Source organism: Nematostella vectensis, chromosome 7 (genome assembly GCF_932526225.1).
Source record: "Nematostella vectensis chromosome 7, jaNemVect1.1, whole genome shotgun sequence".
In the NCBI taxonomy this organism is placed as follows: domain Eukaryota; kingdom Metazoa; phylum Cnidaria; class Anthozoa; order Actiniaria; family Edwardsiidae; genus Nematostella; species Nematostella vectensis.
The window spans coordinates 13,015,413-13,034,855 of NC_064040.1; the positions used below are offsets into that span (position 1 = coordinate 13,015,413).

Sequence of the window (19,443 nt, forward strand, 5' to 3'; positions counted from 1 at the left end):
CGTTATGGTTTCTATGGTAACTTTTGTCTGGCCGCAGTATAACCAATATACGGAGAAACTGGTCCATTTTTAATTGCGAATGCAAATAACTTTAATAAACAAACTACCTATGCGCTAAATTTCTCTGCAAAATAAATGAATTATTTTAAAAAAGTTTGAAAATTCAACGGCCGGTTTATGTGCGCAATGGTCATTTTATGATTTTCAATTTATTTTTGTTAAGAATTTATAACTTGTCTGTAGAAGTAGACTTTATTGGGCAATGCACGCTATCTTTTCCATCGAAACAAGACAAATTTTAAAGAAAATTAGCCAATTAACATGCAAGAACAACATAAGTACTGACACAAAATCTATAAGTACCGCAATGATTCGAATAAGTGCCTTCCTTTAAATAAGCGCCCCCTCCCAAATAAGCGCTGCCTTTGTTGGAATCTCCGGCAGAAAATATAAAAGCGGTATTTTGCTGAATGGGGATAAAAAAGCACGCACTTGAATGGTGTAAATCTTCATTTTATCTAGCTCGCATTAAAATTCTCACATTCTTTATCCATATGATATAAGCACAAATTTATTTAGTCGTCTTATTTATTGTCGTTTTTAGTAAATCGCAGGTAGTTTTTCTTTTTAATCGATTCAGAGGCCGGTATTTTTCGCCTAAATTAAATAGGCGCCCCCTCCACAATAAGCGCTGATTGAACATTAGGTCCAATACAGCAGTAAACACCCGCTAATAAAAACCTAGAGATTGTAACCTATAGGCTGAAATTAGACATCTGAACAATGAGCACCGATTTTGGTTAAGAGGGGCGAGAAAAATGTTATTTTTTTCTGTATTCGGAGAAATCACTCGCTTGCTAAGTAATGATTTGTGCAATAGCAGCCTGGAAGGGAATGTGAATGAAATTTTAAGGCTGAATAACCAAAAATGACTAACAGGCCCACTTATCCTCTTTCAGCCTCAGTCCCACCCCGCAGTACTCTGACCGCTGATCACCTCGCTCGTCGTCCGTTTCGAATGTGGTTGCCCGCCATGGCGTCGTGTTGTTGTGCTTGGAAACTAAGCGTATTCTTCATTTCTTTTCTCTTTGGAGGTAGGAGATAACCTCTTTATTTGATTCCCTTGTAAAAGCTTATGTACCCATTTTGTGTGCGTTATTAAGACAGATGCTCCAATATTTTATCTTTATCTTTACAAGTTTGTGTATGTTTTTGAGCAATAGTCGTTGTTTACTGAAATTTGAATTCGAATCCAGCTTTTCAAACCACTACACCGCATTTCATCTAATCTAAAATTAATGGTAGACCTACTTGCCATTTCGAACTTTCTATGATGTTGAAATATTAACAACAACAACAAAAATCCGAAATAGAGAAATAAAGTTTGACAGTTCTTTCGGTATGGGAGAGATTTCAGTGACTAAATTTGAATTGGGCTTATAGTCCCTGGTTTGATATGCTTTATAATATATAGTTTTTGTATATATTTTTAGTTATTAAGTTATATATTAGATATATTGAGCTATAGTAAAACAATCTCAAAAGAGAATGAAGATAAATCCAGCCAGATACATATTATGAATAACACAATTAGTAATTATGGCTTCTTTCTTTAAAATAATAATGGTAAAATAACCCCAGTCTTAAAAATGGGGACCATCTTGAAAGTTTATGCAAAATTGGTCACGGCACACATTTCACATTTTTTTTTTAATATGTAAATCCTTATGTATTTATCTTATTGAAGGTAGGAGGAACAGAGTTTGTTACTGCAGGCTAAATTCTGAACAACAAAATTCCCTTAATTTTTGCTGAAATGCACCTTGCTTTACTATGCTCTAACCATCCAAAAAAAAAAAAAACAGGTGAAACTACAGAACGCTGCATAATCTACTACCCCATGGTGTGGGAACAAAATTAAGGAATAATCTATTGTTTGTTGTAGGTTCTGATGCAGTATTACCAGTTAATGCAACTTCAGTCAAAGTTGGATTCATTTTAGAAGATCCTAAAGTAGAAAACCATGATGCCAGTGAAGTTGTCCTGGACGGTTCCCATATTAACAGTAACTTGCACCTTTTGTGCTTCATAGAGCCACGCCTACCACAAGGCACCGATTATGAGATACACAAGAATGATCTAGTTAAATGGGAAAAGATCACATATACTCACCAAGCTGCAGATAGTATAAGATACTGGTCAAATGACCGGACTAAGACTGCTATTTCTTATAATACTAGTTTTCACATGATCGGTACTTACGGCTGTTATTATGGAACACTTAACAAGACAATAAATGTGAAAGGTGAGTTACTTATGGGCCAGGGGTGGATTTACAGTAGCAGCTAGTCTAGCTTTCTTAATTCTTTCATCATATGCTGCTGAATATGGCTTTTTTTTTGGCTTTTTTACCTTCTCTGTTCTAGACAAGGTATATATATATATATATATATATATATATATATATATATATATATATATATTCATCCTAAATCGATAAATACAAAAGGTCCAAAATGTTGTGTTCGTAAACCAGAGGAATAAATATGTTACACCAAAAACTGGTATTCAACTCTGCCAAATTTTCGTCTTCAGTTTTTAGTGTATTGTATTTCATCCTAAAAGGGATTACATATCTTAAACCTGAACAGGGATCTGATTTTATTATTTCACTTTCACATGATTTGTCAATCAGAATTTTATCAAAGTCCTTTTATTACACGACTTGGGTTCAGGGGGAATTCAGCTTTTTCATGATTGTTGTTTTTTTCTGCAGGCTTCCCTACAATTCTCTGCATTTTGTTTTTATTAAGTACTTGAGGGTACCTATACAAATTAATATATATTTATATATTACACTACTCATGTTCAAAGGGCAAAAATTTTCACTTGTGCAAAGTTAAGTTTTGGAAGAGGTCTGTCATCATTATTAAGGATATTAAGGATATTTTTGTAACAATTGGCATGATCTATTGAAAATTTTAAAATGTTTTTTTTATGTTTGTGTTTTTTATTTTCAGTTGAAAATTTGAATGTAGCACTGAAGCTTCACCCACCTACAAACTTCTCTGAAGTCCAAAAATATATTATGCACATGAGAGACTTGACCAGTATTCCTGGCTGGAGCACTTCCCAACAGCTTCTCCAGGTTAGAAATACTCCATCATCAGAAATACCCCCTTCCCTTGGATATCACAATACCATCAGAAATACCCCCTTCCCTTGGATACCACAATACCATCAGAAATACCCCCTTCCCTTGGATAGCAATCCACCATCAAAAATACCCCCTTCCCTTGGATATCACACTCCACAATCAGAAATACCCCCTTCCCTTGGATATCACTCCCCACCATCAGAAATACCCCCTTCCCTTGGATATCACAATACCATCAGAAATACCCCCTTCCCTTGGATATCACAATACCATCAGAAATACCCCCTTCCCTTGGATATCACAATACCATCAGAAATACCCCCTTCCCTTGGATATCACATTACCATCAGAAATACCCCCTTCCCTTGGATATCACTCCACCATCAGAAATATCCCCTTCCCTTGAATACATGCCACTATCAGAAATACCCCCCTTCCCTTGGATATCACCCTCCACCATCAGAAATACCCCTTCCCTTGAATAACATGCCACTATCAGAAATACCCCCTTACCTTGGATAACACTTCACCATCAGAAATACCCCCTTCCCTTGGATAACACTTCACCATCAGAAATACCCCTTCCCTTGGATAACACTTCACCATCAGAAATACCCCCTTCCCTTGGATAACACACTCCACCATCAGAAATACCCCCTTCACTTGGATAACACACTCCACCATCAGAAATACCCCCTTCCCTTGGATATCACACTCCACCATCAGAAATACCCCCTTCCCTTGGATAACACTCCACCATCAGAAATACCCCCTTCCCTTGGATATCACACTCCACCATTTAAGAAATACCCCCTTCCCTTGGATATGACACTCCACCATCAGAAATACCCCCTTCCTTGCTTATGCAATTATAACCTATACTGTATTTCAGGGTAAAGGAGTAGATGAATCATGTGAGGTTACACCATCGTCTACTGCTAATCCTATTGGCATGTCAGGTTTGTCACATCTTGCACCATCTTACGATAAACTCCAAATCTAAATTTTATCAATCGCCTGTTTGCAGTGATTTAAATCAATGACTAACTTATGATATGCTCAAACTGAATTTGTACATTTTCAGTTCATCTCTTGCATGCATCAGATGTAACGGTCATCGGGGCTCTGGGTGACACGTTTACTGTAAGTAATATCTTATGCATCTTCAGCTATATAATTTACACATTTAATTCTAATTATGGCACTGTGAATTTTAGGGTTTTTTTCTTTTTGCTTCAAAAAGTCATTGTGTTCATATCAAAACACAAATTTAATTTTAGACTACTGTAAATAATCTATTGAATTGAAATCAAGATTTTTATCTATGAACACAATTTTGGTATACATAATTATTCAATGTTTTCAGTTAAATTTGCTGTTCACATTTTGCTGCTGGTGTATTATGAAACATGGTATTATATTATGCCCAAGTATGATGTTAACGAATGAACAAACATAGACTCAAGACTTTATAAAATAAATTTGTATTAATATACTAAAATATATTATATATTAATTTTTAATATATTTATTAAATACATATATTATATTGTGCTAGGCTGGTCTTGGAGCGAAAGCAAGTTCTTGGAATGGTTACTTTACAGAATACAGAGGGGCATCTTGGAGGTATGAATATTTTTTGGTAAATTTAAGTAATTGGGAAATTCTCTCTGGTTGAAATTCAAAAAGTTATTCAAGTGTAAAAAGGTATACTTGAAAATGTATGTTCTTTCTATTTAGCATTGGAGGAGATGGAACTCTGAGCCAAGCTGTCACTCTACCCAGTAAGTGTCACTCTGTTGCTATGTACCTTGAAAGGTAGCAGTGCCAAGCCAGCAAGCAGCTAGGGATATGGGCTTAAAATGTATAAATTACCCAGCAAAACAACAACAATGTTTGTTCAAACTGTTGTAAGAGCCTTGACCTTAGACCAATGTCGACCAATCTTGACCAATTTTGTAAGTCTTTTATTGCTTTTTAGCAAAAATGTACTTTTCACATACTTGTAGTATTTACATGTACTTCCATATTTTCCCAACCGATTTTTCTTTCAATACATCTTTGTTTTGTATGGAATCTAACACCTACTGTTTCCTATGCTTTCAGATATTCTGAAGATTTATAACAAAAATCTAAAAGGGTTTTCATCTTCTAAGATTGATTGGAGTTTGAATATGGCGACAACGATGGCCCCTATTGAGTAAGCAAATATCCATTGACAAAATTATGATTTGCTTCTATTCACTTGGAATCTACTGTAAGTTTCTTGTTCTCAATATCTTCCCCCTCAATCTTTCTGTAGAGAACTGGAGACCCAGGTCAAGAAGCTTATAAGTGAAATGACTTCAGGAAATGGCTTGGTATGTGCTGCATGACAGGTTATCCTGTCTGTCTGTCTGTTCTTCTGTCTGTCCGTCTATTCTTCTGTATACATGTTTCTATTTTGTAGAATACTAAATGGGTGTGTGTTCAGTTTTCCATTTGTTTGTCTGTTTGTGTCTGACCGTGCATTGTTTTTTTTTGTTTATGAGTGCAGAATGTTGCTACCCCTCTGATTTTGCAAATTGCTTTTTTCAGTACATCAATTTCAAGGACGACTGGAAAGTTGTTACTTTGCACATTGGCAGTTTTGATCTATGCCATGTCTGCCTTGATAAGGTAGGAAAATCATAATTATCAACTTTCCAACTCCAATGGGTTTAAAATATTTGCCACACAGCTTTTAATCATTGAGAAGGCTATAAAACTGTGCATTCCAAATTCTTACCAAAATTTATTTTATTGATCTTATGTATGTAAATTTCATTTTCAGGAGCGTTATGGTCCATCAGCCATGATCAAGCACCTCATGCGCTCTTTGAATCTTCTGAAAAGCAAGGTACTGTATGAAACAGCTAAAACATAACGGTGCGTACTTAGGGGGTTTAGGGTTTGCATAAAGTGTGTAATTTCCTATTATCATATACTATCCTTTTTCCATATAATACCTATCAATCAGAGAGTGGTGTGATAGCTCAGTGGTACAGGCTTTGCTTCTCAAGCAAGAGAACCAGGGTTCGAACCCAGGTCAGGTAAACATTTTTCAGAGCTGTAAGAACCTGGCTCTCTACATTGGGGACTGTGTATCCCTCATGGCTAGGATGACTACATTAAATGGCGGTCCCATCTCGCAAATTCTAACCAACCAGTTATTGTGGGACGCAGAGGAACCACTGAAGAAGGCCATCTTCAGTGTCTGTACATTGCCGCATAACCAAAAAGGGGCATTAACACTAACACTCTCTCATCCATGTAAACTGGGTTGAAGCACAATGGCGTTATATACAATAGCAGTCCGAATAAGACCCTGTGTAATGCAAATCTAGAGTAATTCAGCCTATTGCTGCAATTCTGGGTAAAGATGGCCCATCTTTCTTTTTTTTTTCTCCTTTTCTTGAATCTACACACAAATCCTGGTCTTGCTCCTAGCAAGTCCCCTGATCCAACTGAGATGTGCTGAATCAGTGTGTTGTTTCATGTAGGTACCAAGATTGTTCGTCAACTTGGTCTTGCCTGTTGACGTCAGTAATCTAGACTCTGTGTTTAGTACAAGACCCCATTGCAAGATCCTTGGATGGTAAGCATGACTTTACTGTGTGCCTGCATAATCAAAGGGCCATCCATATGAATAATCCTGCAGCAGAACGTGCATCTTGAACATAGGGGGTATAGTCCAGTAACAATTCCGTGTTCCAACCTTGCCAGGAATGCCTGCCCATGCGTGGCTGATGGTGACGTAGCCAGTAAGCATGTTGTAGCCTCAGCAGCTGCTACATACAAGGTGAGGATATTGACGTCACCATGACAAAATAATATACATTGTCTTGAAATGCCAATCAAATTATAGTATAAAGGAACTTATGTACCTGGGAACTAGGTGGTCATCACTATATGACAAGCGAATGGAGAGATATTTTTTGTCATTTTCTCATCATATATTGGTTTTGGTTGAAAATGTTGACTAAGAATTTTTTTAGACAGAAAATGTGTGTTCTTAACTACTAAGCCAATTCAGAGATGACCGGGGAAGAATGGGTTGAGTGGACCAAAATCCAAGTCAATAAATCCTCATACAAACTCTGTATTTTTAAGCAGTATTGGGTGTATAAACTCGCTCCAAAAAGAACTATTTAGCATATAGGTATTATACAAAAATTGCCTCAGTGGCAAGCAATGATAAAACTGTCGATTGACCCCTCTCCTATGATTGCAGTCATGTTTTCAACACTGTATGTTTTTTTAGTCAAAACTCTCAGAGATATTCTTGTATGCTTTACGATACAAACTTTTTGTCTCAGTGTGATCAAATGTGGGTCTTATTCTCTGATATCCAAATAAATATTGTAGTAGATAAAACACCGAATATGCTGCATACAGTACAGCAAATACCGTCTTGTCGTTGACTTTGTCAATGGTGTGATAGGCCCGAATTCTTGTTTGTTTATCATTGCTGGATGCTGAAGCAATTCAAGTCCTATTATCCATTAGGGGCCCATTGCCTTAAAGATTCATACTATCACTTCAGATTGCATTCAACTTGGTTGATATTTTCGTAAAATATGGCATTTTATAGTGCACACCACATATCGTGCAAAAAAATACAATGGTTTATATGGGAAAACTTTACTCCGGTGGATTTTGGTCCGATGGGTCAGACTTGACCCATTCTTCCCTGGTCATTCCTTAAACTCTGAAGTGGCTTATTTATTGCTACTAAAATTTTATAATCCAAATTTATATAATGATTTTGTCGTTTATTTGTAGAAACTGGTACTAGAGCTGATCAACAGTGGTATCTATGATGTGTCTGACAAGTTTGCCGTAGTTATTCAGCCATTCATGTTCAGGGGGCCTAGAAACAAGGTGAGGATAACTGGTTCACAGATAAGTAGTGTTTCATTGACATGTATTTATTATCTCAAGACTTTGACAGAAAAATATTTAAATAAAGCTCATTTCACATCACATCAAATAAGATGGAGTAGTTTAATAAGTATTAAAAAAGCAACATATCAAATGCGACTATTTCAATTTCAATGCAACTCTTGTCCTCTGGCATCCAATCAATAATCACTTGCTGTATTTCCAGGAAGGGGGTCTTGTTGCCGAGTTCTTTGGCCCAGACTGTATTCATTTGAATACTTTGGGACATGCTTCTGCTGCCACAGCCCTATGGAATAATATGGTAGGTGTGCACAATGCTCAGCAACCGGTAGACTACTACAGCACTGATATAAATGTGTGCTTCTGTCATTCTTAGCTTGAACCCGTTGGTAACAAGTCTGATGTGTGGCTAACTAAAGTTTCCTTGAAGTGCCCAACACAGGTTGGTTTCCATTATACAATTTTTTTGTGCCTGTTTGTAATACTGTTTATTTTGAGTTTATTTAATTTGTGTCTACTGATTGACAGGCAAGACCTTACTTTGCTACCAAGACCAACAGCCATGTTGTCACTGGAATGTTAACTGATGATGAGGAGGACTCCAACCTTGGCATGCCTACTGGTGCTGCCGTAGCCATAGCTGTCGTCCTTGGAGCTGTGGTGATAGGAATCATGCTATTTGTGTGGAAAAGTCGTAATTCACGGCCACGTAATGAGGTCATCAGATTGATTCCAACATCTCATGCAAGACCAAGGATATAGTCGGAACTAGACTCAAAAGAAGAAGACCAATGTCTAACCCTGCTAGTGAACCATGTTGCATAATGTAGCCAAGTGCCCGGGGGATTACTCCGAAATCAAACAGACGGGGATCATCGTCTGGATTTTTTGAAAACAACCCTAAAGATACTCAAGTTTTTGTGGTCTGGTTATATTTTAACCCTAAAAGTACTAAAGTGGGCGTGGTCTGGTTATATTTTAACCCTAAAAGATACTAAAGTGGGTGTGGTTAGGCATAAATTTAACCCCTAAAAATACTTCAAACAAAATAAATAATTTGTAATAAAAACATTTAATTAAAACTGACTCTAGTGATCTAAAAACACTGAATGACACCTTTTAACGCTCTTTCATGAGCTACAAGTTAGACGAGCGATGGCTTTAAAAGCACCCTATAAGATACTGAGGTAAAAAAAATCTGGGCATTCTCATTGTCACCACAGAAAGATACCCAAGGCTTCAAATTTACACCCTTAAAGATACAACGATGATCCCCATCCGATGGATATAGGGAGTACCCCCGGGGCCAAGTGCTGCCTTTCTCTTTTGGTCAACAAAACAAGACTGCCCTTAGCAATGTTGGATGGCTGCACAGAAACCACTGAAACAACAACTAGCATTTATTCCCTCAAAACATGAGTACTATAACCCAAGAGGAGTTCAGTTCAAAACCTAGGGTTCTGTATTTTTTTGAGAAATTTTACAGTACTTGGAATTTCAGCATTACAGTATAAGTGGGGTGAAGAAGAGGGAGCAACTACCTATGTTCCTGTACTGTTTAATTCATAGGCCATTGGCATTGTATATAAAATAGAATTCAACTCTACGCCCCTGTTGTGAAAACGAGGTCGGTACCCCCATTTTTTTTATCACATTTTTTGAAAGCCCTTAACTTCAATATTGTTTATGCCAAGTTTTAAAAAATTCTGGGTTGTAGAACTATTTCAAGGGAATTACCTTAACAGAAAAGATGTAGATTGCATGACATCGACAAATTAGAAGATAACCACAGTGGATGTAATAGAGTTGTTTTTATTTGCACTTGAAATGACTTTTTAATAGAAAACAATGAAATTATAGTGCAATAAAGTGTAATACGCTAATGTTTAGTCCACAGGTTAATGAAAATCGCTCTAATTAGATTGTATATATTATATGAGCATGATAATTTATATCTATGAATGTAGTAAGATTTTGCGAAATAAAATACTAGACTCAGAATTTTAGGAATAACAAGTCGTCTGACTGCGTTAATATAATTAACCTTAGCATCATTACAATCCATTCTCCCTGTATGTATCTTAACATCTCAATTTTACTGCAAGCACAATACCAAATCGTACATGAAATATAACATGGCATTTATCAGTCCAATGATATTTGTAATATCTATTCAGCCTAATAGTAATAATTTTTTATATCTTATTTATAGTTAATATATTCTCACCTCTGTGACTATTATCTTTGCACACTACAGCAAACCATGGTATTCTGGTATAATAACCTCTGATCTTATTGGGAGATCAGATCTTCGACTAATCACCCCTCGGTTATAGGGGTATAACTTATAAAGACCAAGGTGCTAAGCTTCAGCTGGATCAGATGAGAAGCCTGGAGTCTGTGTGTGTTCAGCTGTTACAAGGGTATCCATGGACTCGTATGGACAACTGCTTTTCTGCCTCAAGTACAGAAATCTGTAGATGAATAAACAGTTAAAAATCAGTCATTGACTTGAAATTATTGTGCAGCTTGGATGGCCAATTTTCCAGTCATATTGAATGGTTGAGAGCCTGGTTTTGTGAAAAAGCTGATCCATTAACTTTGGCCTTGCACTCAACTCCCCTTAATTCCCTGGATCCTTCATAGCCCCCTCCCCTAACTTGACTTCTGGGACCCCTCCCTCCCACACACGTCACTCCAGCAAAAAAATATATATATTGGTTGAAACAACCTATGTAACAAGTTATATGGTACCAATAATATACCATATACATCGTAGATACAGCCCTGCCTTGATCCCCTGGGCCCTCTTAGTCCCTTGATTCCATATCTGTGCAACACAACAGCCCTACTGACCCCTTCCTGCTCCAGCTCCCTACTCCACTTTTCTCTCAATGAATCCGTTTATCCTCTCTTCAACCTCACCAGCTTCTCCTTTCTTATTCTACACCATGTTGGCTCTGTGGCCCATAATGGTAATATGTTACTCACACTAAGACTGCTGCTGGTATGGCTAGGATACCAGCTTGTAGGAAGAACGTAAAGCCTGGTTCCCACTTCACTGTGGCACTGTACACAGAGTTGAAAATCAGGGAGGCAAGAAGGGTGTAGAGAACTTCCAGACACGCCACAGCTGCAAACATGCTCCCTATCAGAAAGTAATGTTTTCAATGAACATTTCAAAAAAGGTAAATAAAGCTGATTTATAAACTAGCTAACCTTGTTCTGATGGCTGTACACATTTTGACATGATGGAGCGCATGCAAGGTATAGGTAAGCCATCCCCCAAGGCTAGCACTGCACCTGTAAGTTTTCCACATCACTTGGGTTATGACATACATTAATTACTTACATTTTTAAACATAGCAATACCTACACAGTGGCACAGTCTGCGATACCATTCAACTGCACAAAGTCTAGAACACCATTCAACTGCTCAAAGTCTGCGATACCATTCAACTGCACAAAGTCTAGAACACCATTCAACTGCACAAAGTCTGCGATACCATTCAACTGCACAAAGTCTAGAACACCATTCAACTGCACAAAGTCTGCGATACCATTCAACTGCACAAAGTCTGCGATACCATTCAACTGCACAAAGTCTGCGATACCATTCAACTGCACAAAGTCTGCGATACCATTCAACTGCACATAGTCTAGAACACCATTCAACTGCACACAGACTGGGATACCATTCAACTGCACATATTCTAGAATTCCATTCAACTGCACATAGTGTAGAATACCATTCAACTGCACAAAGTCTGGGATACCATTCAACTGCATGTAGTCTGGGATACTTTTCAAATCAAGTGCATACAATCCAGGATACCATTCAAATGCACACTATCTAGGATATCAAATGGTATTTAAATTCATACAACCTGGGATACCATTGAAATGCATATAATCTGGGATACCATTCAAATGCATACAATCTTGGATATTATTAAAATGCATATAAACTTTGATATCATTCAAATCAATGCCCAAACTCAAAAACTCAAATCTTGGACTTGGCACAATGGTTCAACCCCCCTCAGCTAACAAAAAATATACATACAATAATTACAAGCCTGTACCCAGGATTTTTCTTGGGGGGTTCGAAATTCAAAAAAGTTGGGCCTAATTTTTCTGGAAGGGGGGGAGTGAGTTCTCTGATAAAAATCTGACCACCCCCCAAAAAGCAAATAGGGATTTTTTTATGCGTTTGCAGTATCACCACGGGATGTTTATTGTTGGATTCGGCTACTACCAGAGTGATCTAGCTTATGCTTTATAGTTTTGAATACAAATAGCACGTCTATTGGGGACCAAAAGTGGACCTTCGACCATTGTGGGGGGGTGCGTTTGCACCCCCTGCACCCCCCTGTGTACGGGCCTGAATTATGTTTGTTTGAAAGGTAAAAGTTACTAAAATTATGTCAATTTTGTGTGTTGCTAACCTGCAAACATCATCCATTTGTGTTTTGCCAAGCCAAAGAAGATAAACATCCCACAGGAGAATGTGATTCCCAGGAGTGCAATAATGTAGTCTGACAACTTCAACAACTTCGTCATCAGTGGCATCCCAAGGACAACACCCAACCCACGAATAAGGAACACCTCAGCCAAGAAATATCCCAGAATCGATGATGACAAATGGAGAGGCTCCTTAAGGCAGTAGAGTATTATGACATCATTAAAACCACCAAAATCTGTATTTAAAAAAGGAAAATATGGGTAGTAAATAACAAGATGTGTAGTATGTGTTTTAAGGGGTATACAGGTAGCAAGTTATAATAATAAGTTTCTTTCCATAAAAACATTCTAGTCTAAATCAATTTCAGCCAGCCGATGTGAATGGATGCATTTACACACTTGGTATTTCCTAAGGATAAAAAAATGGAAGCTGATATGGACTCAGGGTCATTTCAGAGTCAGTAACTCATCATGGTAGCCCCTGGAAATACACCTACTATTGTTTGCAGGAGTGAATATTGAATTAAAAATAAATGAACTTACTGAGCAACAAGACAGACATTGCTCCAAAAAGTACCACCAGTAAATAAAGGCGGCTGTTTCCTTCTCGCCTCTTGAACAACACCTTTGCAGCAGTGCTGAGATGTTCCAGCAAAAAACACCTTTGGTTTGAAACCTGACCATTAGGGAAATAAGACTCTGGTAGAATGAACGTCACATATGCTGCAATGCAGCAATTCAGGCCAAGCGCAAGACCGAATGTTGCCATAAACCCTGAGTGGTCAAGCATAACACCTGCAACAAGCTCCCCTACACTCCCCCCCAGGAAAACCATAGATTCCAGGATGCTGATGCGGAGTGTCCGGTGGGACTTGTCCGTGATGTCCGCCATGTAGGAGAACACAGAGAGAAGAGTAGTTGCAAACCCACCAAAAGTCCCAGCAATAACGATACCAATAATTAAATAGTTCACATTCAGTGAAAAGAAGTGAACATTCAGCATGTAGTTTATATTCATTAAAATGTTACCAACTGGGGGCAAAATCATGATAGCTTTTCTTCCGACGCGATCCGACCACGCGCCAAGAACCAGCGAGGATGCGATGGAAGGGAGAGCAAGAGCGAGAGCTTGGTACCGCATCCAATTTGAGGTGGATGTTTGGACGTAGTTCTGTTCGTTCTGGTAGTCGGACAAGTTGTTGCACGCGCTTGTGTTGTAATGTTCCTTGCATATCTTACGGTAGGCAAGTTGTTGGAGTAAAGGGAAGCTCATGAATGTGCAAAACATGTAGAGGAATAAAACGGGCTCAACTGTGATAGACTTCATACTTCGGACAAGGGACATTTTCGGGGGCAAATTCTAAGTAAGGGGGAAATTCTAAGTAAGACACGAAGGACAAGACAGGCGGCCAGTGGTCAGCGGTAGATTCTCTTGTTAAAATTGGGGGGAGGGGGAGGGGGTGATGATGATCGTCATACTATTCCTTTGCTATACGTCTACCCTGCTAGGCGTTTCCAGATAGTGCTCCAAAAAAGCCAAAAAAAAGTGCTCCCAAAAAGTGCTTAAAAAGTGCTCCAAAATCAAAATAGTGCTCATTGGCGAAAACAGAATTACCGCGTATTTTAATTTTTTTTAGGTAAGTTGTGTTTTATTAAAATTTGAATAAATAAAAGAATATTGCTTTTATTAAATACATGCATTAGTGCATCTTATATTGTTGTCCATGAACGGGTAAATCACACTTTAGTGTATAACAACTAACTGTATTATAAATGACTTTGTTCTCTTTTGTGTTTGTTTACCTTTGGATACTTCTAAAAAAAACAATTGTTCATTTACAAACATCACCAAGAATGTCAAAAATGTCAAACCTGATTACAGACCTTAATTATAACAATCTCCTAACGAAAAATAATTACAATAGATGTAAAACAGGAAAGCATGGCAAACAGATCTTCTAGATAAGGCATTCTATTATTGTAATAAACTACACAAGCTTAAGGGGGCACATTTTGAAATTTTGCAAAACTTAGACGTCTTTGTTAAAATTGTCGACGACGTAGTCGTTTTCAAGCGACACCAGTATTTGTTGTTTATCTCTGTGCCACTCTTAAACTAGCGAAAGTGAACTTAAATTAATACTTAAATTGCCATGCTAGCTGATCTATATTTTAGTACAGGTTATATTCAGCTACACTCAGTATGTATATCAAGTCCTGCCGGGAACTTTTTTTCTTGTCTTTATTATTATCATCATCATCATTATTTTAAAGCACAAATGTCTTAAATTCTCATTTACTACTGACACTACTGTTGAGGACTGGATTCTCTGTCTGAAAAGTTGAAATAACATGCAGAATTCGAGATAGAGGACAGCACCCTTAATGTGACATATAGCATCTAGGGCTGTACTTCCGCCCTGTGTACACTTCCAGGAGCCTTCATGGGTTCGTTCACCTGTTCATGTTGTTCTAGTAATCGTTTTCCAAGCTATCATTACGCACCACACGCATTTCATATTCTTGTGGGCTTTGAAAGCCGACGCTTGAAAAGTTTTGGATTACTCTTACTGCTAAAAGCCATAATTAGATTGATTTTGATTAAAAAGAATATACATAATTTAAACAATTTAATATGGTGTTATTTTCTCATTGTCACTGTTTTAGCGCCAAAAAGTAATAATAATGTTAAAGTTTGTTTAAACTTGTGCTGGCGGCTGAATTTTTTTTTGTCATATCACAGTGCAGGTGTTATCGACTGGTTGGAAACCCTGTGTTCTCTATGTGCTTTGATGCCGTAAAGATGCTGAAACGCCGCTGTAAAATCGCGGTTTCTCGATGCATATATGATAGGATTTAAGGACGAGCTTGTTAATAAAAATAATTCCGACCAAAGAAAATACCCAGGCATCTATATGCCGCGTTTAGGAAAGGGTGTAAAAAAATAAATAAAACAGCAGATCAAGTTTGGTGTGAAGGAGACCAGATAGACGATAGTTATAATCACGAAAGTCATGATAGCTTTTCTGTTTTTTCGTACTCGTATCGCAAATCCCTGGTGTCTGTTCCTTAATGACGGGGATATGCGCCGTAGTTGTTCCCTTGTGATCTTGAGGATTTCACTGGAGCAGAATATAATCACGATCATCGGTAATACTAAGGCTGCTAGGGCGTACAAAATCCAATACCATTCTATACTTTTCCCGGTTGTAAAAAGACTTGGACTGGCGACGAGAAAGGAGGTAACCCAAAGCACAGCAAGCGACCACAAACAAGTCTTACTATTCATGATATTCCAGTAATGTAGCGGGTACTTTATGTTGATGTAACGGTCGATGTTCACGGCGCAAAGATTCAGTGAAGACGCCCCGACTGTCTGGAAGAGACAAAAATCGAATATTTTTTCGAAAACTGTTTCTTTCCAATCATAATCGCAGTGGGGTGCTCGGGCACGGTTTATAAGCAAGGGAGCCACGAGAACACTAGCGATGAAATCCGCGACAGACAACGAACAGAGATACAGAACTGCTATGGATTGCAATCTTGGAGTTTTGTAGACGGCGACTAAAAGCAAGCCATTTCCCACTGCCCCAGTTACTCCCACAACCACGCACAGACACAAGAAGAACAATTCGGTTGCGCTAGAACGGCTCAAGATATCGAAGCACTGCGTTTGGTTCATTGTAGTAGAGTACGGCTCGTGCAGTATCTAAGAAATTTCTTCGAGCTCATATCCTAGATTTCTTCCTTCTTTTAAGTTCAAGTTAACTCTTCAAGAAGAAAGTTTTCCGGCATACGCTGGTTAATGCATTTCGTCTCATGCGACTTTTACAGATGTCTTTCACTTTTACAGATGTCTTTTTTTTTTACAGATATCTTGACATGTTGTTAAAGCCAATGTAATCAACAAGCTAAAAAACTACCAGAAAACAATTTACTTTTGTCATTATTGATGTCTACTCTAATTAAATTATCCATTTTTTTTTGTTAATTATTAATCAGTCAGGCTGTGTAAGCTGCAGTCGCGGAAGCCTAGCGGGAAGGACCACCTGGACCAGGCCTTTTATATCGCCAAATACTAAACCTATCGACATTTTGCCATTTGCTTATTTGTATTTTTGTGCTCACACGAACAACATTCACGGCCGGTAGCTAGCCTTACTTATTCAAGAAATACGAAATGTAATGAAATAATGAAATATTGATTTTCTGTGACTTATGTGTCGACTTGAGATCGAGTTTTTTCTTTTTTTTTTCAAAAAGGTTGAATTAGGTGTCAGTAGTTAAGTAAATAAAAGAAAACCAAATTACTTACAAATAGCTTTTAATTAAAGTTATCAGAAGGAAATCCCCATCCCCCAGGGACCAAGCAAGTGAAGACAACTGAGCACTGCCAACAGTGAAAACTACATCCAATGACCAGATCATCATATAAAAATCAACAAAATCCCGTGATTTGAATATCTTAAAAGTCGACTTATTTGTTTCCGTTATTACCAACGTTGGGCAGATTGACTGCATGCTATATCAAACTAGATATTAGTGCACAGTTGATTCCTGATAATTTATACCTCAAAGAAAAATTGAAATAAGTTCTAACAGTGCTTTAGAAAGGAGTTTTGTAAATCGTCGAGATTTCATCGAGTAGCCTGATTTATCAGACGGCACGTGATTGTTTGTTTCACTATCAGATGGCACGTGATTGTTCGTTTCACATTAGATATGCCAAAGTTGAAGTGGTGGTCAAAACAGACACGCGAAGATGGTTGTCTACATTTCGTACAAGTGCCGTGCACCTGTTAAAATGTCATATATTTGCGCTGTTTTCGAGTGTACAAATCGATCTATCCAAAAGATAGCCTGCTTGCAGGCGGTACTCGGTGATCATCGCGGAAAACCCTCTCCGTTCGGTGATCGGGCGCCATATTGTATTCTAAGCCGCACGGTTCCTGGGGGCGAGCGCAAAAACGGACGCAGGGCAGGGGGAAAAGGTGAGGGAAGAGGTAAAAAACCGCCTGCACTAAAACCCCTGATTCTCAGGACAAACTTCAAATCCCGTCCACCAGGTTTTTTCCCTCTCCTTTCCCCCCTGCCCTGCGTCCGTTTTTGCGCTCATTCTCCCTGCCGTTTTGCAGGGCAAAGTAGAGAAATCACATTTTCACCCTTTACAAAATTATCGCGTTTTTCGCAGAACAAAACATAATAAATACACTTACCAGAAGACAATCATTTTTCATCCATTTAATACCGAGGTCTTTCAATCATCCACAAACAATAAGTTGTAGGACTGTATGTTTTTGTAATCTTTCATCTCGTTTGAAGAATAAAAAGAGGACTGCAAAGCGAAAGACGAGTAAAGGATAAAAGTTGAAAATCTGTTAAAAATCTGTTTTTTTTTAGAATGCAGGGGACAGCTCTGGTACAATAACACATCGTTTGCAAGTAATGCCATCGAATATTTAGACTTAAAGAGCAAAAATAATTGGAAAATATGAGAAAAACGGTTTTCGCCTACAGCTGCCATGTTTGCGCGTTGCTGTTTTTGACCACCACTTCATCACCGGAAGTAAATTCACACGCCAAAAGTCACGTGACTGAAACCCAAGAATAAATCAGGCTAGATTTCGAGCGGCCAGAACTAAATGCGCGCGCGAAACTGACCATGGGCGCTCGCTCGAGATCGCGACAGCCCAGCCGGTAACCATAGAAATGAAACAACAATCTCAAAACACAGCACTCGTCATTTGCCATATTTTCACAAACTGTGAAGACGCAAAGCAAAAGACTCCGAAAATTCAAACCAAAAATTCCCGAATAAATCAAATAGCAAAGCCGTAATCATGTCCCAGGTGAGGTGTGGGTTTTTTGGAGGCTTATGGGTGAGATTTTTCGCCTTCTTTCGAGATTCGTAGAGAAAAGCGCGGGAAATTCAATGCTATCACTCCAACCGCGGTGATCTTGGATACTAAAATTTCTTAGATACCAAACAGTTACTAATCAGAAACTAATCAGATACTAAACAAAAGGCGACCTGTTTGAACAGATCAGAAACTTTTCCAAAAAATAAGCATGTCTCAAAAGGATAAAAAATCCCCATCTTTCGGGTGATTTCGTTTTATCCCGGTCAATTCGAGTCCAGTTTATATTTAACTCTCAATAACTGTTGCGATAGTTGTAGCACAGTTTCTGTAGTTGATGTAGCTAGCGTGACTTCCAAGCGCTTGATACAAGCGTGACTTGCACTTGGGTGGTCCTCAACCCAGTACGCACGCTACCGTGGCCACCTTGCCCCTTCTGTAAAAAAGTGAAATGTGCTATTGAGGCGAAGTTCGTGTCAATCAAACCTAATGATTCTCGCATGCTAACTGGCTTGTTGGCTTATTGACCACGCAAATCGCTTTATAAATAGTTTTGCTAGACAGAAATAGCAAATTGAACATAAGGTTTTTTATCAAACGCTTGACAATCCTAAATCGATTTGCCGGTCATTTGACGATTTCGCGAACTTGGCCCGTTACCGGTCATGAAAGACGCATCGTTAGAGAAAGTGCTAGCTTTTAGGGAAGCTAAATAAACTGTACGGCTAAGTTGTTTGTCCACCCAAAAAAAGTTATGCTCTGAAGGATGAATTCTTTATTTTTCCTTCTCAGGAAAAGAGCAACCAGACCCCTTCGCGAGGGCAAACACCATTCTCTGCCCTCGACCCCCCTCAGAGTTGTAGAAGTGTCAGTTTGTCTCCCGAGACGACATTGAACTTCTCCCCTCATGGGTTCCCATGGAACGGTACTCCCCAGTCATGTGGAAGGGACTTCCCTGATTACAGTGAGTCCCCGTGGAACCGTTCCTCTATGTCACCACGGAACACTTTTACTTACTCATGGAGGGATGAATCCCCATGG

At 38.4% G+C, this 19,443-nt stretch overlaps 2 protein-coding genes across 3 annotated transcripts; one reads left to right on the forward strand and one right to left on the reverse strand.

The window, feature by feature from the left end:
- The first annotated feature begins 971 nt into the window (after window positions 1-971).
- LOC5508218 (phospholipase B1, membrane-associated) lies at window positions 972-10,093 on the forward strand. The gene is made up of 17 exons (XM_032377001.2): window positions 972-1,094; window positions 1,946-2,305; window positions 3,021-3,148; window positions 4,050-4,116; window positions 4,242-4,300; window positions 4,716-4,783; window positions 4,898-4,941; window positions 5,264-5,357; window positions 5,460-5,517; window positions 5,735-5,815; window positions 5,970-6,035; window positions 6,679-6,773; window positions 6,902-6,977; window positions 7,961-8,059; window positions 8,286-8,381; window positions 8,457-8,522; window positions 8,609-10,093. The coding sequence occupies exons 1-17, from the start codon at window positions 1,019-1,021 to the stop codon at window positions 8,840-8,842; spliced, it is 1,767 nt and encodes a 588-aa protein (XP_032232892.2). The 5' UTR covers window positions 972-1,018; the 3' UTR covers window positions 8,843-10,093.
- Window positions 9,466-13,970, reverse strand: LOC5508220 (solute carrier family 46 member 3). Of its 2 annotated transcripts, XM_001628781.3 has the most exons (5): window positions 13,088-13,970; window positions 12,529-12,780; window positions 11,300-11,383; window positions 11,072-11,228; window positions 9,466-10,554 (listed from the first exon to the last, which is right to left on the reverse strand). In XM_001628781.3, exons 1-5 carry the CDS (start codon window positions 13,887-13,889, stop codon window positions 10,443-10,445), a joined length of 1,407 nt encoding a protein of 468 aa, XP_001628831.2. In that variant the 5' UTR covers window positions 13,890-13,970; the 3' UTR covers window positions 9,466-10,442. The 2 variants fall into 2 exon arrangements, with proteins under 2 accessions (XP_001628831.2, XP_032232894.1); XM_032377003.2 differs by lacking the exon at window positions 11,300-11,383.
- Window positions 13,971-19,443: the final 5,473 nt, after the last annotated feature.

Coding starts and splice junctions, on each gene's coding strand:
- LOC5508218 (XM_032377001.2), top strand. CDS start 1,019: ATGTGGTTGCCCGCCATGGCGTCGTGTTGTTGTGCTTGGAAACTAAGC. Junction 4,301..4,715: donor CTCTGGGTGACACGTTTACT/GTAAGTAATATC, acceptor ATATTGTGCTAG/GCTGGTCTTGGAGCGAAAGC. Junction 4,942..5,263: donor CCAAGCTGTCACTCTACCCA/GTAAGTGTCACT, acceptor CTATGCTTTCAG/ATATTCTGAAGATTTATAAC.
- LOC5508220 (XM_001628781.3), bottom strand. CDS start 13,889: ATGTCCCTTGTCCGAAGTATGAAGTCTATCACAGTTGAGCCCGTTTTA. Junction 12,781..13,087: donor AATGTCTGTCTTGTTGCTCA/GTAAGTTCATTT, acceptor TTTTAAATACAG/ATTTTGGTGGTTTTAATGAT. Junction 10,555..11,071: donor ATACCAGCAGCAGTCTTAGT/GTGAGTAACATA, acceptor ATTCATCTACAG/ATTTCTGTACTTGAGGCAGA.